Source organism: Sceloporus undulatus, chromosome 4 (genome assembly GCF_019175285.1).
Source record: "Sceloporus undulatus isolate JIND9_A2432 ecotype Alabama chromosome 4, SceUnd_v1.1, whole genome shotgun sequence".
In the NCBI taxonomy this organism is placed as follows: domain Eukaryota; kingdom Metazoa; phylum Chordata; class Lepidosauria; order Squamata; family Phrynosomatidae; genus Sceloporus; species Sceloporus undulatus.
This window is the reverse complement of record NC_056525.1, coordinates 208649019-208663176: the sequence shown is the minus strand read 5'-3', so window position 1 is coordinate 208663176 and position 14158 is coordinate 208649019. Positions and strand designations below refer to the sequence as shown.

Below are 14158 nucleotides of genomic sequence, written 5' to 3'. Positions count from 1 at the left end.
ATGCCCATTTTGCTTGACGTCAGCTCCATCAGGACAGGAATTAAGTCTCTCCTAACCACAGCTACATTTGCAAATGCTTTATCAAAGCCTTTGAATGTCTGGCAGCCAATAGCCCCACTGGGTTACTGGGAATGTGATCTGGGTCTCCGAGTGGAGGAGCAGCATGACCATATTTACAGTTGTTGCTATTCTGGGGACAGCATGCTGCCGTCTCTCTCTCCTTGGCAGCAGAAGCATATTGCCTGTCCCTCCATCTTTCAACACTCACTTCTAGCAAGAGAGAAGCGAAACATACAGTTTACAGTTTACTTGGAGGGAAATTGCTTGCATGTAGCAGTATTCTGTTGTTTTTTTTAAAAAAATAGTGCTTTAGCGAGATACACACACACACAACAGTTTCTGGACTGTAGCACACAACATATTTAGGCATTACATGTCTCCAGTGCTCGCAGCCTGTTCTTTGCTTATAAAATACACCTAATCTCAAATGTTGGGTCATACAGGTTCAAGGCTGTGTTGGGTTATCATCACCTACCATACTTTGGCTTGCAGTCATATTTCGCAGACTGTATAAGGCAAGAATCAGCATGCTAGTTAAATTCACACTGCTGCTGCAAAACTGCAAAATCCCTGCATGAAGTACTTATTTTTCTGTAGGAATGATTGAGATACAGCATTTTGGTGCATTAAGAGACACTAGGAAGTTTAAAGGCAGTAGCTTCCAAAGAGATGCATACATAAAGGCTGTAGCTTCCAAACTTATGTTAGTTCTGCATATTGACGGCTGCATGTTAATATTTACACATTAAGTGCACTGAATTGTGAGCCTATATGTTCCTTGCTGTCGTTATCCGGAACATACAGTAGACCCTCTGTATCCACGGATTCCTTATCCACCCATGGCTTGTAATTTTTTAAAAAAATATAAATTCCAAAAAGCAAGCCCTGATTTTCCTGTTTTATATAAGGAACACCATTTTACTACATCATTGTATTTAATAGGACTTAAGCATCCATGAATTTTGCTATCCCGGGGGGGTGGGGGGTGGGGAAGGAGGTTGAAACCAAACTTCAGCAGATACCAAGGGACCACTGCAATAGGTCCTAGAAGAGTTGAAGACAAATTGTGGCTCTCCAAAAGTTGTCGGATTTCAACCCAGCCCTAGGAAGCATAGCCTATAAAGATTATGGGAGTTGTTGTCTTCAACACCAAGCAGGGGGTGGGGGGGAGTAACCCAAATTACCCACCTCAGCTCTAAAAGGTAAAGGTAAAGGTTTTCCCTTGACATGGATGTCTTGTCGTAACTGACTGTAGGGGGCAGTGCTCATCTCCATTACTAAGCTGAAGAGCCAATGTTGTCCAAAGACTACTTCGGTGGTCATGTGGCCAGCATGACTGCACTGAACGCTGTTACATTCCCACTGAGAAGTGGTACCTATTCATCTACTTGCATTTGCATGCTTTTGAACTGCTAGGTTGGCAGAAGCTGGGACTAGTGAAATGAGCTCATCCCATCATGCTGCACTTGGGCTTTGGACTGCCAACCTTCCAACCTTACGATAGTCAGAATTGGTGTCTTAACCACTAAGTCATCGCATCACTAACTCAACTCTACACAAACAACATTTAGAGCCACCTCAACTCTCCACTACCAATATTTTTCCCCATAGAGATTTTTAGACTCAGATGTTCTAATTTGGCTGAGTCTACAAGTTTTTCATCAAATACTGAAAAGCTTTATTTCTTATCCATGTTGCAGCATGAGAAGAGAATGGATATATACAGAAATTTCCACAGATTGTCACAGTCCTTTGAAATATATAATGAGGCACTGAGAAATAAAGCTCATATTGATCCAGGACCAAACTGATTAGAAAGAATCTCCATGTTCTGGTTTCGAGTGTTGGACCTAAGATATCTAGGGACAGACTACCAGTGAGCAATAAAATTTACTATGGCGCGTTACAGACCGCTGAGAAGCAGCGGTCTGGCTCTGCCTCTGCCTCCGCTTGCAGCATCTGGGAACCGCAGCCTTTAAACGGCGCAGCTCCCGGATGCTGCAGAGAAGGAGCGCGGAAACCGCTCTCCTTCTCAGGCCCCAGAAGAGGCGCCATGAGTACCAAATGGCGCACTCGCAGCGTCACTTCTGGTGTGCCACGTGCGGACGCAGAGCATCTGCTATGTCAAAATGGCGGTGCCCGTATGAACAGGGCACCGCCATTTTGTACGGACTGAGTCGGTGATAGGGTAAGGGGCGTCTAGAAGAGACGCCCCTTTTTCAAACTGGGACGTCCTCAGGATGTCCCTAATGGCAGTTTGTAACCCGCCTATGTTGACCTTTGAGAAGTCACTTTAGCTCTCATCCAACTTCATCAGGTTGTTGAATAGAGAAAATGGAATGGGAGAACCACACACATTTCCTTGAGCTTCTTGGAGGAAGGACATAAGTATAAATAATAAGTCAACACACACACAGGGTGACTGGAATTCAATAATTAATGCTAGACATGAGCCAGGAAGCAGTGAATGAGTGAGCCAGAGAGGTATGTTAGGAAAAGAACTATGACCCATTATTTAGATCTTTAACAAGTTAGGGATAAGGTACCACTCCTGCAGTTGGACTTTGCAGTGGTTGGCATGATTTTGAGTCCCCTGTGAGAATTTATTATGAAAATAAGAATTTAGAGTTTATTCCTATTTCCACAGGGAAAACATTTTAGAGCTAAAACTGTAAACTGGCTTGTTTTCCATGCACACATGGTCAGCACACACACCATATTTCTAAACTAGAGAACAGATTCTTCTGGCTATTTGAAGAAATAAACACTGAAACAGATTGAATGCTACCACATTTCTGTGAGGTTTGAAGCAGGAGAAATCAGTATTTCTAAATGTTCAACTGTGGCAAGATTTCATACCCCTGATGAAGTGAGCTGTAGTCCATGAAAATGTATGCCATAATAAAATGTCTTGTTTTTTTAAATTCCTTCAAATGTTTGTTTATGGGATTTATATCCCACCTTTCTCCCAAATAGGATTCATGCGGTTGGACTGTGATTCCCAGGATTCCTCATCACTGGCTATTTCCAGCTATGGTTGCAGTACAATATCTGGATAACCCTGATGTTTTAGGTGACCCAAGCAGTGAAACACACTGCTATGGATCTGGTATGTGATTTTCCCAACTTGTAATTTATTATTAACAAGGGGCTCTCACACGAAAATTACTGATTTGCTGCTAATCTAGATGGATTTTATGAGAAAAATCTGGGAAAGAGAATTAAGGATACTTTGGATTTATTTGCTCAGAGAAAACATAGAACTTGATGACAACAACAACAAAAAACCTCAGAAAAAAATGAAGAAGCAGCTGAGCAACAATGTAGTCATTGCATATGAAGAAGGTTTTAGTGATAAATTTTCTTTTAAAACAATACAACCAAATATCCAGATATACAGGAGTTTATTTTGTAAAAGAAGAAAAGAACAAGAGCATTGAAACCAGGAATAATTCCAAATCACTCCAAATGTTATATGCAAAAAAGCCAAATAAAATCAATAAAGCCAGACTTAGCTTATTAGATGTTATTAAATACAGTGGACCCTTGTTATATGCTGGGGTTTGGTTCCAGGATCCCCTGTGTATAACAAAATCCATGTAGGCTCAAGTCCCATTAAATATAAAGACATAGCAAAATGGTGTCCCTTATAAAAAATGGAAAATCAAGGTTTGATATTTGAAATTTATACTTTTTTGGAACATTTTCAAACCATGGATGCTTGAATCCGTGTATAAAAAAATCTGTATATAAGAAGGGCCGACTGTAGTATATTGGATTTCAGAGGACATAGTCTTACAGAAAGGATATTCTGAAGGAAAGCATCTCTGTGCTCCTTATTAGATTTTGTTAAGAAGATACAGACTGAGACAAAAGTATAAACAGGAGAAGGTTTTGTTTTGTTTTCTCCAATGAAGTAATGGAATCCATTTTCAATAAAACAACAAAGAAAGTAAATTCCCAGTTGGGCCATTACTTTCCAGGTGAATTTAATTTATTTATAAATGACCTTGCCAGTTCCAAGGGGGACAAAGTATTATGCAAAAGACCTTACATTTTTGGCTGTGTGTTCCAAGACCTAGCAGCATACCCATCCTGGTGGAAATTCAACATTGTCTAGAGAGCACTGTTGAGTTACATCAGAATTTAGCAGATTTTTGCTAGAAATGAGCACAAAGTTCATTTGATTTGTGACTTTTTTTACTCTGCAACAAAAAGAAATTCAAACTAAACAATTTAAAAAGGTGAGACAGGGACGTAGCCAAGGGGGGGATCTTGGGGTCCGCCCCCCCTTCCATTAGAAAAATGAATGGTGTGTGCTGCTGCGCCGCCGCACCCAAGCCCCATCATAATGGTGGCACTTAGTCTGGACCCCCCCCCCTCCTAAAATCCTGGCTACATCCCTGGGTGAGAGAACCTTAGAGTACAATGAGGACACAACCTTTCCCGCATAGAGGAGGCGGAGGAAATGGCATTCCCCAGGGAACTGTGCCTCTCGGAAGCTGCTCAGGACAATTCCAGACAGCTTCCTGTTGGTAACTATATACCTCTGCAGGGAAGGAAAGCCAGTCTGCAAGGCACCACTCATCGGAAAAGTCAGCCTTGCTGAACTCCAAAAGACTTGGTTGTTGTGATAGTGATGGTGATGGTGTGTCTTCTAGTCATTTCTGGCTTATGGAGACCAGTGGTGAGAAGTGAGCAGGGCTGTTGATAACCAGGTGATCTGGAGGTTTCTCAATCATAGGGTCACCATCAGTAGAAGTTAGTCCTGGTGGTGCAGAGGTTAAATGCTGGTACTGCAGCCACAAGGTTGTGAGTTCGATCCCAGGGGCTCCAAGGTCCATTCAGCCTTCCATCCTTCAGTAGGTCGGTAAAATGAATACCAAGCTTGTTGGAGGCAATTAGCTTACAGATTGTAAGCCACTTAGAGAGTGTTGAGTCCAAACATCCAACTTTTCTCAGTTCTCACCATTAGCTAGACAGTTAGCTATACAGTGGAATCTCGATATCTGTGGGTTTGCCATCTACAAATTTAAACATCTGCAAATGGCAAGCCCCATTGCTTTTGATGGACATGCATGGATGCAGCTGTTCTAGCAGCCATGTGCTTCTCGCACCTGCCATTAAGGACAACAGGACTTGAGGTCTTACATTTTTCCTTATCTGCAGTGGGCTCCAGAACGGATCCCCTGCTGATATAAACAGCAGACTGTATAGTAGGTTCTTACTGTATTTTTATTTCCATGGAGAAAAAGTTGTGGAATTTTTCTTTCTCAGTTGCCAAACTAACTTCCCCAGTCTTAGGTATTATTGACCTCGACTTAGAGAGGGATATTATTTGTGATGCTGATTCAGCAGCAAAAATTCTTAGGCCAATCCCTCTCCCATCTACATTTTAACTAGGGCATGTCCATGCAGAACATAGCACCATAATTCAGTCCAGTGTGGATGTAGCAAACATATTCACAGTTGGGGCAGGATCATAGCTGGCACCAAGCTCATTACTTTTGTTATCCTTAACCAGACCTTTGTTAGACAGTTCAGCAATGTTATCTCTGTATTGCAGGATTTGGTGAGGCTGAGCAAACAGTTACTAATTGAAGTGAAACTTGAACTAAGAATTTCCTCACAGCTAAAACTCCTGGCTAGTACAGTGGACCCTTGTTATATGCTGGGGTTTGGTTCCAAGATCCTCTGTGGATAACAAAATCCATGGATGCTGAAGTCCCATTAAATATAATGACATAGCAAAATGGTGTCCCTTATAAAAAATGGAAAAGGTTTGATATTTGAAATTCATACCTTTTTTGAACATTTTCAAACTGTGGATGCTTGAATCCGTGTACAAAAAATCTGTGTATAAGAAAGGCCGACTGTAACGTCTTACTGTTATTCTACAGCTTGCACCTTAACTCAACCTGGAACTGTGTTGTTCTTCCCTTTGCAGGATTATTGTTTAATGCCAGGCAAGGTTATTCCTTCTTGGGGAGTAGAGGATGACATTTGTCATTCCACTTATAGCACTGTCATGTAGCTGTCATCCCACTCAGTGAACACTCAAGCCTTCTGGTTCCCATGACAACCTCCATGTGATTTTGTTATTTCATCAGGGCCCCTCCATGTAGTTTTTAATTTCTATTGTATCCCCATTTGCTGTCATATTTACCCTTCTTCTCTTTTGGCATCATCTTACCACTATCCCACCATAGCCCTCTATTGTCTTCTGTCACCTATTCATCTGCTGACCTATCTTCCATCTTCTGCAACTGTATCAGCTCTGAATTTTGTAAAGTCTTTGCAACTACCCGTGAAGGAAGTTCTCCTGTCATGAAGGCAAGCAGTCAAGCTGCTTATTTTGCAATTGCCATACACTGTAACCAACAGGAGTTAGGTCCAGTACACCAGGGAGAAGGCAAATTTATTTACATATGATCACCTTTTCACTGATTTACTTTTTAAAACTCTCTTCATTATTCTTCAGATGCCATTCCAACATTCCATTATTATTATTATTATTATTATTATTATTATTGCTATTCCTTTTAGTACATTCCTCTGTTGGGAATGTTAAAAGCAAACTTTTGATTCATTGTGCATTATATTGATTTTATATCCTGTCTTCCTTCCTAGGGAGATCAAGACAGCATATGAGGTTCTCCTCCTTTCCTAAGCAGCTCTCTATTTTATACTCACAACAACCATGTGAAGGAGTTTAAGCAAAGAGGTAGCCAAATTTCTTCTAAATAGCTGTCATGATTGAACAGGGATTTGAACCCAGGCCTCCCTGAGCCATGTTAGAGGCACAGGCTCTCAGTAGGCTGGCCAGGTATTTTATGACTTGGGTCCAAAACACACTCCAGAAATAATCCAGTCCGAGACCACTTTAACTGCCCTGGCTCCATGCGAGGATTCTGGGAACTGTTGTTTTGTGAAACATTTAGCCTTCACTGCAGAGCTCAGATGCCACAATAAACTACAACTCCCAGCATTCCCTAGCACTGAGCCGGGGGGGGGGGGTTAAAGTGGTCTCAAACGGGATGATGTCTGCAATGTGTTCTTGACCCAGGTTGATACACCTGCAAAAAGTATAACATTCAGCAGATGGAGATCTTCTCATTGTGGCCTCTCTGTGTTTGAAAGAAGCCACATCTAAATGAGTTTCTGGCTGTTCCACAGCTGGAAGATCCTGAAGTAAAGACAAAGTAAAAGTGTCAATTATTTTTACTTGTTTCCACCTGAGATGCCAACAGCAAAATGAAATAGTAATGAGGCAGAAAGGGCATAATATGGCCATATGGATGTTATTCCAGTGTCAGTTCAGACCATCGGAAGCTTGTTGCTGACTGGTCCCCAGCATTAAAACTAGGAATGTAAAAGCGTACCACCCAGAAGCAGAAAATGAGCACAACAGGAAGGAAGACTCTAGCCACTCGTTTCCTGGTATGCTAGCTTTCTACTTTCAGGAGCAGAGCTTTTGTTTGGCTGGTGTGGTTTTAAACAGAGCAACACCAAACAAGGCCATAATTCACCCAGACCTTGAAGTGATACATTGCTAAGACTGCTAGAACTTAAAAGGAATCCACACAAAAGGGAAAAGTCTAACCAAAAAAGGCCCCAGGGGCTTCTCCAGCGATGAGCCTCTCCGCTCTCGGCTCTGATCACTGACCACTGACCCATTGAGCTGAGAGCGCTGCTGACAGGAATTGGCCACTCCGACGTTAGTGTTTTATTCTTCGCGTTGATATTCTGTACCACTTGTATTACCTTGTCTTATTTTATTGCTGAAATCCCGCCTCGATCTTTGGAGCGGCGGGAAAGATAAATAAACTCTATGATGATGATTATTATTATTGCTACTATGAAAGGTGCCAAAGAAGGAAGGGGGCTGCAGCAGAGGCCATGCTGCCAGGCCCTCTCTTGTCCTTCATCCTTCTTGCCCCATAGCCGACGTCCGGCTGGTTCTCCCCCGAAAGGAGGCCTAAACCCGGGGGGACGGGGGGCGTGTAGGGATTCCTCCTGAAGAGGAGGAGGAAAGGTTCTCGGGCCAAGTCCTGGCCCCCTGTCCTCCCCCAAAGGAGGACCAGGCCCTGGGGAGGAGGTGCCTTGGTCCCGGGTTCCCTTTCGGAGGAGGCAGGTGCGGACGGAGGAGGGCGCCTGCTGCTGCTGCCGCTGCCGGGGAGGAGGCGGAGGAGGAGGGCGGCGTCTGGGCGGGCATTGGCCGCAGGAGCCTCGCCTGGCTGGGTCTGTCTGGGGCTCCGCCGCCGTCGTGGGAAGGAGCCGGGCCGGGGCTGTCGTCGGATGACGGGCGGGCGCTTCGACTTCGACGATGGGGGCACCTACTGCGGGGGCTGGGAGGAGGGCAAGGCCCACGGGCACGGGCTCTGCACGGGGCCCCGGGGCCAGGGCGAGTACGCGGGCTCCTGGGCGCAGGGCTTCGAGGTGGTGGGCACCTACACCTGGCCCTCGGGCAACGCCTACCAGGGCCACTGGGCCCAGGGCAAGCGCCACGGCCTGGGCGTCGAGAGCAAGGGCCGCTGGAGCTACCGCGGGGAGTGGGCCCACGGCCTCAAGGGCCGCTACGGCGTCCGCCAGAGCCTGGCCAGCCCCGCCCGCTACGAGGGCACCTGGAGCCACGGCCTGCAGGACGGCTACGGCGTCGAGACCTACGGCGACGGAGGTGAGAAGCCCTCGGGGCTCGGAGCCCGGGCCCCAGGCTCGCCGGGCTCCTCCTTCCAGCCTTCACCTACGAGCCCCCAAATTCCCCTCCCTCCCCCCCCCGCCCCCCCCCTCCCCCCCACCCCCCTTCCCTCCCCCCCACTTCCCCCGGGAAGGAACCCCCCCCCGCCCCCCCCCCGCCGGGGGGGGGGGGGGGGGGTCTTTCTCACCCAGAGGACATTCATCTACATTGCAATCTCCTTCCGTCCAGGAGGATGCCCACCATCACAAAGTGCTCCTTCTCCAACCCAACTCACCGGACCTTTCCCTACATTTCAGCCTCCTTCTGTCCAGTCAGAATTCCAGACTGCCCTCCATCAGAGGTAGTCCTTCTCCCTCCCCGCCCCCCGCCCCCAGGACTTTCCCCTACACTTCTGTCCAGGAGGAAACCCCCCAATGTCCCCCATCCGGGGGGGTCCAATGTGGTCCCCCCCCCCCCCACACACACACACCGGGACCTTTCCCTACATTTCACCCTCCTTCTGTCCAGGAGGAAACCCCCAAATGTCCTCCATTTTGACCATGAGCAGGGGAACCAGGGGTCCCACTTTTTTTATCTCTAGGACCTTTCTCTACACTTCATCCCCCCCCCCTTTACATTTCAGCCTCCAGTTCAGAAGGAATTGCCAAAAGGTCCTCCATTTTGAGCCTGACCTGGGGGACCAAGGTCCTCCTTTTTTTCTCTCCCAGGACCTGGGTCGTCTCTCTTATTTATTTACTTATTTATCTCAGGATTTATTTATCCTGCCTTTCTCCCGCAAAGGGATTCAAGGTGGGTTACAATCATTTTTAAAGATAGAGCTGCTAAAACCTTGATTACAAAAGATTTTTTTTTAAATTGAATATTACTTAATATTAAAACATAAGTTAGAAACAGCATAGTTAAAACCAGTCAAAACCATTAAGATAGCATACTTACACAAATAAAATTCACCCACCAAATGCCTGCCTGAACAAAAACATTGTCATCTGCCATTGAAAAGAGATGCCTTTTTCATGCCCTCTTCCACATCTAAAGGCACCAGGGTGACCAAGAGTCCTCCCATTTATTTCGAGGACCTTTCCTTACATTTCAGCCTTCTGTCCAGGAGGCATTCCAAAATGTCCTCCATTTTGAGCATGACCAGAGTGACCAGAGGTCATCCTTTTTTTCTCCAAGACCTGGCCTTCTGTCCAGGAGGAAATGTAGGACCGGTCCTGGGAAAGGAGGGCATCTGATCACCCTGCTCTGGAAAACAGGTTCAAATCCCCGCTCAAGCATAAACCCATTGGGTGACCTTGGGTGAGTCACACTCTCTCAGCCTCAGAGGATGGCCATGGTACCCTCACCCCCCCCAAACCCCATGAAGAAACATCCCAAGAAGCCATTATGATAGGGTCAGCTTTGCTGTTGTTCTTTTGTATACTTAATAAAAGTATAGTGTCTAGATCAAGAGAAGTAATGGTGCCACTCTATTCTGCTTTGGTCAGGCCCCACCTGGAATATTGTGTCCAGTTCTGGGTGCCACAATTCAAAAAGGACATTGAGAAACTGGAGTGTGTCCAAAGGAGAGTGACTAAAATGATGAAGGGTCTGGAAACCATGTCCTACGAGGAACAACTTAGGGAGCTGGGGATGTTTAGCCTGGAGAAGAGAAGGTTAAGAGGTGATATGATAGCCCTATTTAAATATTTGAAGGGATGTCATGTTGAGGAGGGAGCAAGCTTGTTTTCTGCTGCTCCAGAGAACAGAACCCGGAACAATGGATGCAAGCTACGGGAAAGGAGATTCCACCTCAACATTAGAAGGAACTTCCTGACAGTAAGGGCTGTTCGACAGTGGAACATACTCCCTCACAGTGTGATGGAGTCTTCCTCCTTGGAGGTCTTCAAACGGAGGCTGGATGGCCATCTGTCGGGGATGCTTTGATCTGGATTTCCTGCATGGCAGGGGGTTGGACTGGATGACCCTAGTGGTCTCTTCCAACTCTACGATTCTATGATTCTATGATTAAGTTGTTTCTGACTTTTGGGGACCAGTATCATGGGGTTTTCTTGACAAGAGCTGTTCAGAGGAGGTTTGCCATTACCTTCCCCTGAGGCTGGGAGCAAGTCACTTGCCCAAGGTCATCCAGTGGGTTTCCTGACCAAGCTGGGAATCGAACCACGGTCCCCAGAGTCATAACCTAACACTCAAACTGGCCACCATAAGTCAGAAATGACTTGGAGATGCACAACAACAGCAAAGGGATCTTGTATCACCTTTAAGATGAACTGAAAGAAAGAAGTTGGTAGAAGTTCTACAAAAGCTCTTGCTACCAACATCTTTCTTTCAGTTCATACCAAAGGTGCTACAAGGTCCCTTTGCATAATGATTTTCCAGATTAACACAGCTTTGTCTTTGAGTAGTCCACCTTGGAGAGGCAAGGCGGATAATACCTTTCTACAACTCTAAGAGAGAGCTACAAAGTTTAGGTTCCCTCGCCCACCAGGATGGTTCAGAGAGTCAGCCATTGCCCTAAATAGCCGTGACCCACCTTCCCCCCTCATTTACATAGCCCTGGGCCTGGTTGCAAGCTGTTTACTTCATGCAAGAAATAATGAGCCCTGCTGCTGATCTCCTCCAGCTCCTGCCTTCTGGGCTTGAAACAGACCCCAACAGGAAGGCACCATTTTACAGCTAGTCTTTTGCTGTACCTTAGACATAAAAATCCACACCTGGGTACTATTTAGAATTAACTCCAATGGCCCCTGAGTTGAACTTGAACCCCATCCTATATCTCCTGTAAGCAAATATTGAAAGCGTGGAGAAACTCAAATTATAATAACCACTCTAACTGCATGAAGACAACAACAAAGGGGATGTAATCTGTGTACTTCTTGCCTAAGAAAAGCCTATGAAATTGATGGGGGTTGCCATAACTGGACAGGTGACTTGAAGGCACATACATTACAGTATGTACAGTCACCCCTTGGAACTCGCAGGGATCCGTTCCCGACCCCCCTGCATGTGTTCCAAATCTCGTGCATATTCAAACCCCATAGGCATGAAGGGGGCACGTGCATGCGGGGCAGGTGCCCCTTTAGGGTTAATGGTGGTCACGCCTCCACAGATTTTCAGGTCCGTGGATTTCAAGTCCACGGATTTGGAGGGGCAACTGTAATCTGCATGAAGTCATCTGCCAGCCGCTCCTGCTATCTGCTGAGGCCATGTTGCAATAGGTAATATGGGCTGTGATGCTAGAACTGTGTGTGGCTGTCTCATTTAAATTTAGAAGACCACATAGGTTGTCTTGGAACCTTTCTCCACCTCAGTATATCAGTTATTATAGAGCTGTTTCAGTTGCTATTGAAAACACTGAAATCAGTTTTTAGTATATACGACAAGAGTGAAGTCTTCTAAAAATGAGCTGTAAAGGTTCTGAATGTCCATGATCATCACTGTTCTTCATTAGTTGAAACTTAAAATGCAAGAATACATTCCTGTTTGGGATAATGAAGTGATTTGCAGAATGCACATGGATATTTTAAAAAATTAAACATTATTTTTATAAAATTAATTTTTAACATTTTTTTCTTGAAAAATCACAAATCTTACCAAATTTTCACATGAAGCTGCATATATGTAAATATATTTAGGCTATGCATGTGATATTGTAATTTAAAGGTATAATTTTAATTTGGATAGTTGTTTTATGTCACCACTATTACCATTACATTCAGTGACATATGGGAATTACAATTAGTACAAAAACATTACTAAGAATTCTGTATGGTTTGGTATGGGAGGAAGCCAATGTGGGGTGACACCATGAGTTACCACACCAGTAATGATAACCTCAGTGATGCCACTGCTGAAGTATAAATCATCTTGCAAACATACATTATTTCAGTAAAAACAGAGAGAGATTAAATAGCTGTGAAAGCTATGAATCTGAATGATAGTTATAAAAGATACTGAAACCCCTGACATTGAAAGGATAGTTTAGTGCCATGCTGGCTTTCCATATATACAGTACAACAACCCCCAAAGGACCCCAAGTAGTGAGTAGACTCAGGGCTCATTCACATTACAAAAAACATCGGTTTTGAAACCGATTCAATCACGTGAAGTTCCTACTCACCCCGAATCTCACACAAGCGAATCTGGGGCTTGCACACCCGTTCCGTGGTAAATGGCCCCTAGCGCAGGTCTTTTGAAATCGGCACAAATACCATTTCTTTTTAAAAACCCCGGGTCCTGGGAATGAGAACTTGGCCTCGATCACGATCGAGGCAAATTGAGGGAGGGATTTTAGGTCAGAGGGTGGACAAAGGGCAAGGCATTTCCTCCCCTCATCGGAGGGGAGGGGGAGGAGGAAAGAGCCCTGGGAAGAAGGGAGCAAGGGAAGGCATTCTTTAGGAGCCTCTTTTCCCTGCTCGCTGGGCATTCCTTCCCTTGCAGGAGGAAAAAATCAGGTCATGAACGGAGCTCATGTCAGGCATTGTTTCTATTCCAGAGGCAGATGGAGCCAGGCTTGCACTTGGATATCCTTGGATCTCCTTGCTTTTTGCAGGGTGGGAAGCTACAAATGTTGCAAACAATCAATGTTACATTTTTAACAATTTTTTTTGAGCAAATATGCGAATGATTTGTCTTCTTGAGCAGATACAGCAAGGGAAGCAAAGGGAAAGCTAATGTTGCTTTTAAAAGCATAAAAAATGCATGGCAATCCCATCCTTTGCCTGGGACAGGGGCAGATCTGACCCAAAAGCCCACAGGTTTATAAAAAAGAGAGAGAGAGAGAGAGGCATCTCTCTCCCTGCTTCAGCCGCTGAAACCTCTGTGCCTGGCTCTTTAAAAAGGGAGGAGACTTTCCCCGATGCCCTGCAAACGTCACCATGACGATAGCTTGATTGGCAGCGGCCAATCTACAGAATGCATTCGATTTCTGTCAAAATGCATTCGATTTCAATTTGTAGTGGGCACTTGCTAACGGAGCGATTCGGGGGAGGGGCATCCGGATCATCCCAGTTCCCTCCATGTCTTTTACCCCAGTATGAATGGGGCCTCAGACAAAGGCCTCAAATGAGAAATAAGGTATTCAGGCAGAATTATATGAAGGCAGACAGAGTGAAGGGTTCCAAACCATTTTGGGATTAGTAATAGGCAATACTCTCAGACTGTGCCTGAAAATGTACTAGCATCCATTATGACTATTGAAGTATTGGCAAATTGCATTATCTGTAGATGTTTTTTGTTAGAAGTCAAGCAACTGTGGTCTATGCTCACTGGAGTTTATCAAATGGGAGGAATTTTTCTTAAATTCAAATGAAAAGAAAGTGGGGCCATAACGCATTCACTTAAAGTTGCTAGTTTAGCGCAATTACATGAATGCACATTGTGTTCAAATTGGCTTCTCAT

General features: G+C 45.0%; 1 protein-coding gene across 2 annotated transcripts in view; it reads left to right on the top strand.

Annotated features, from left to right (window-relative positions):
• The first annotated feature begins 8286 nt into the window (after nt 1–8286).
• The window catches only part of JPH1 (junctophilin 1), an 83340-nt gene continuing 77468 nt past the window's right edge, over nt 8287–14158 (top strand). For both annotated transcript variants that reach the window (XM_042465019.1, XM_042465018.1), the window contains exon 1: nt 8287–8737. In XM_042465019.1, the coding sequence (XP_042320953.1) occupies nt 8359–8737 (379 nt within the window). In that variant the 5' untranslated portion in view covers nt 8287–8358. The remainder of the gene's footprint in view (nt 8738–14158) is intronic.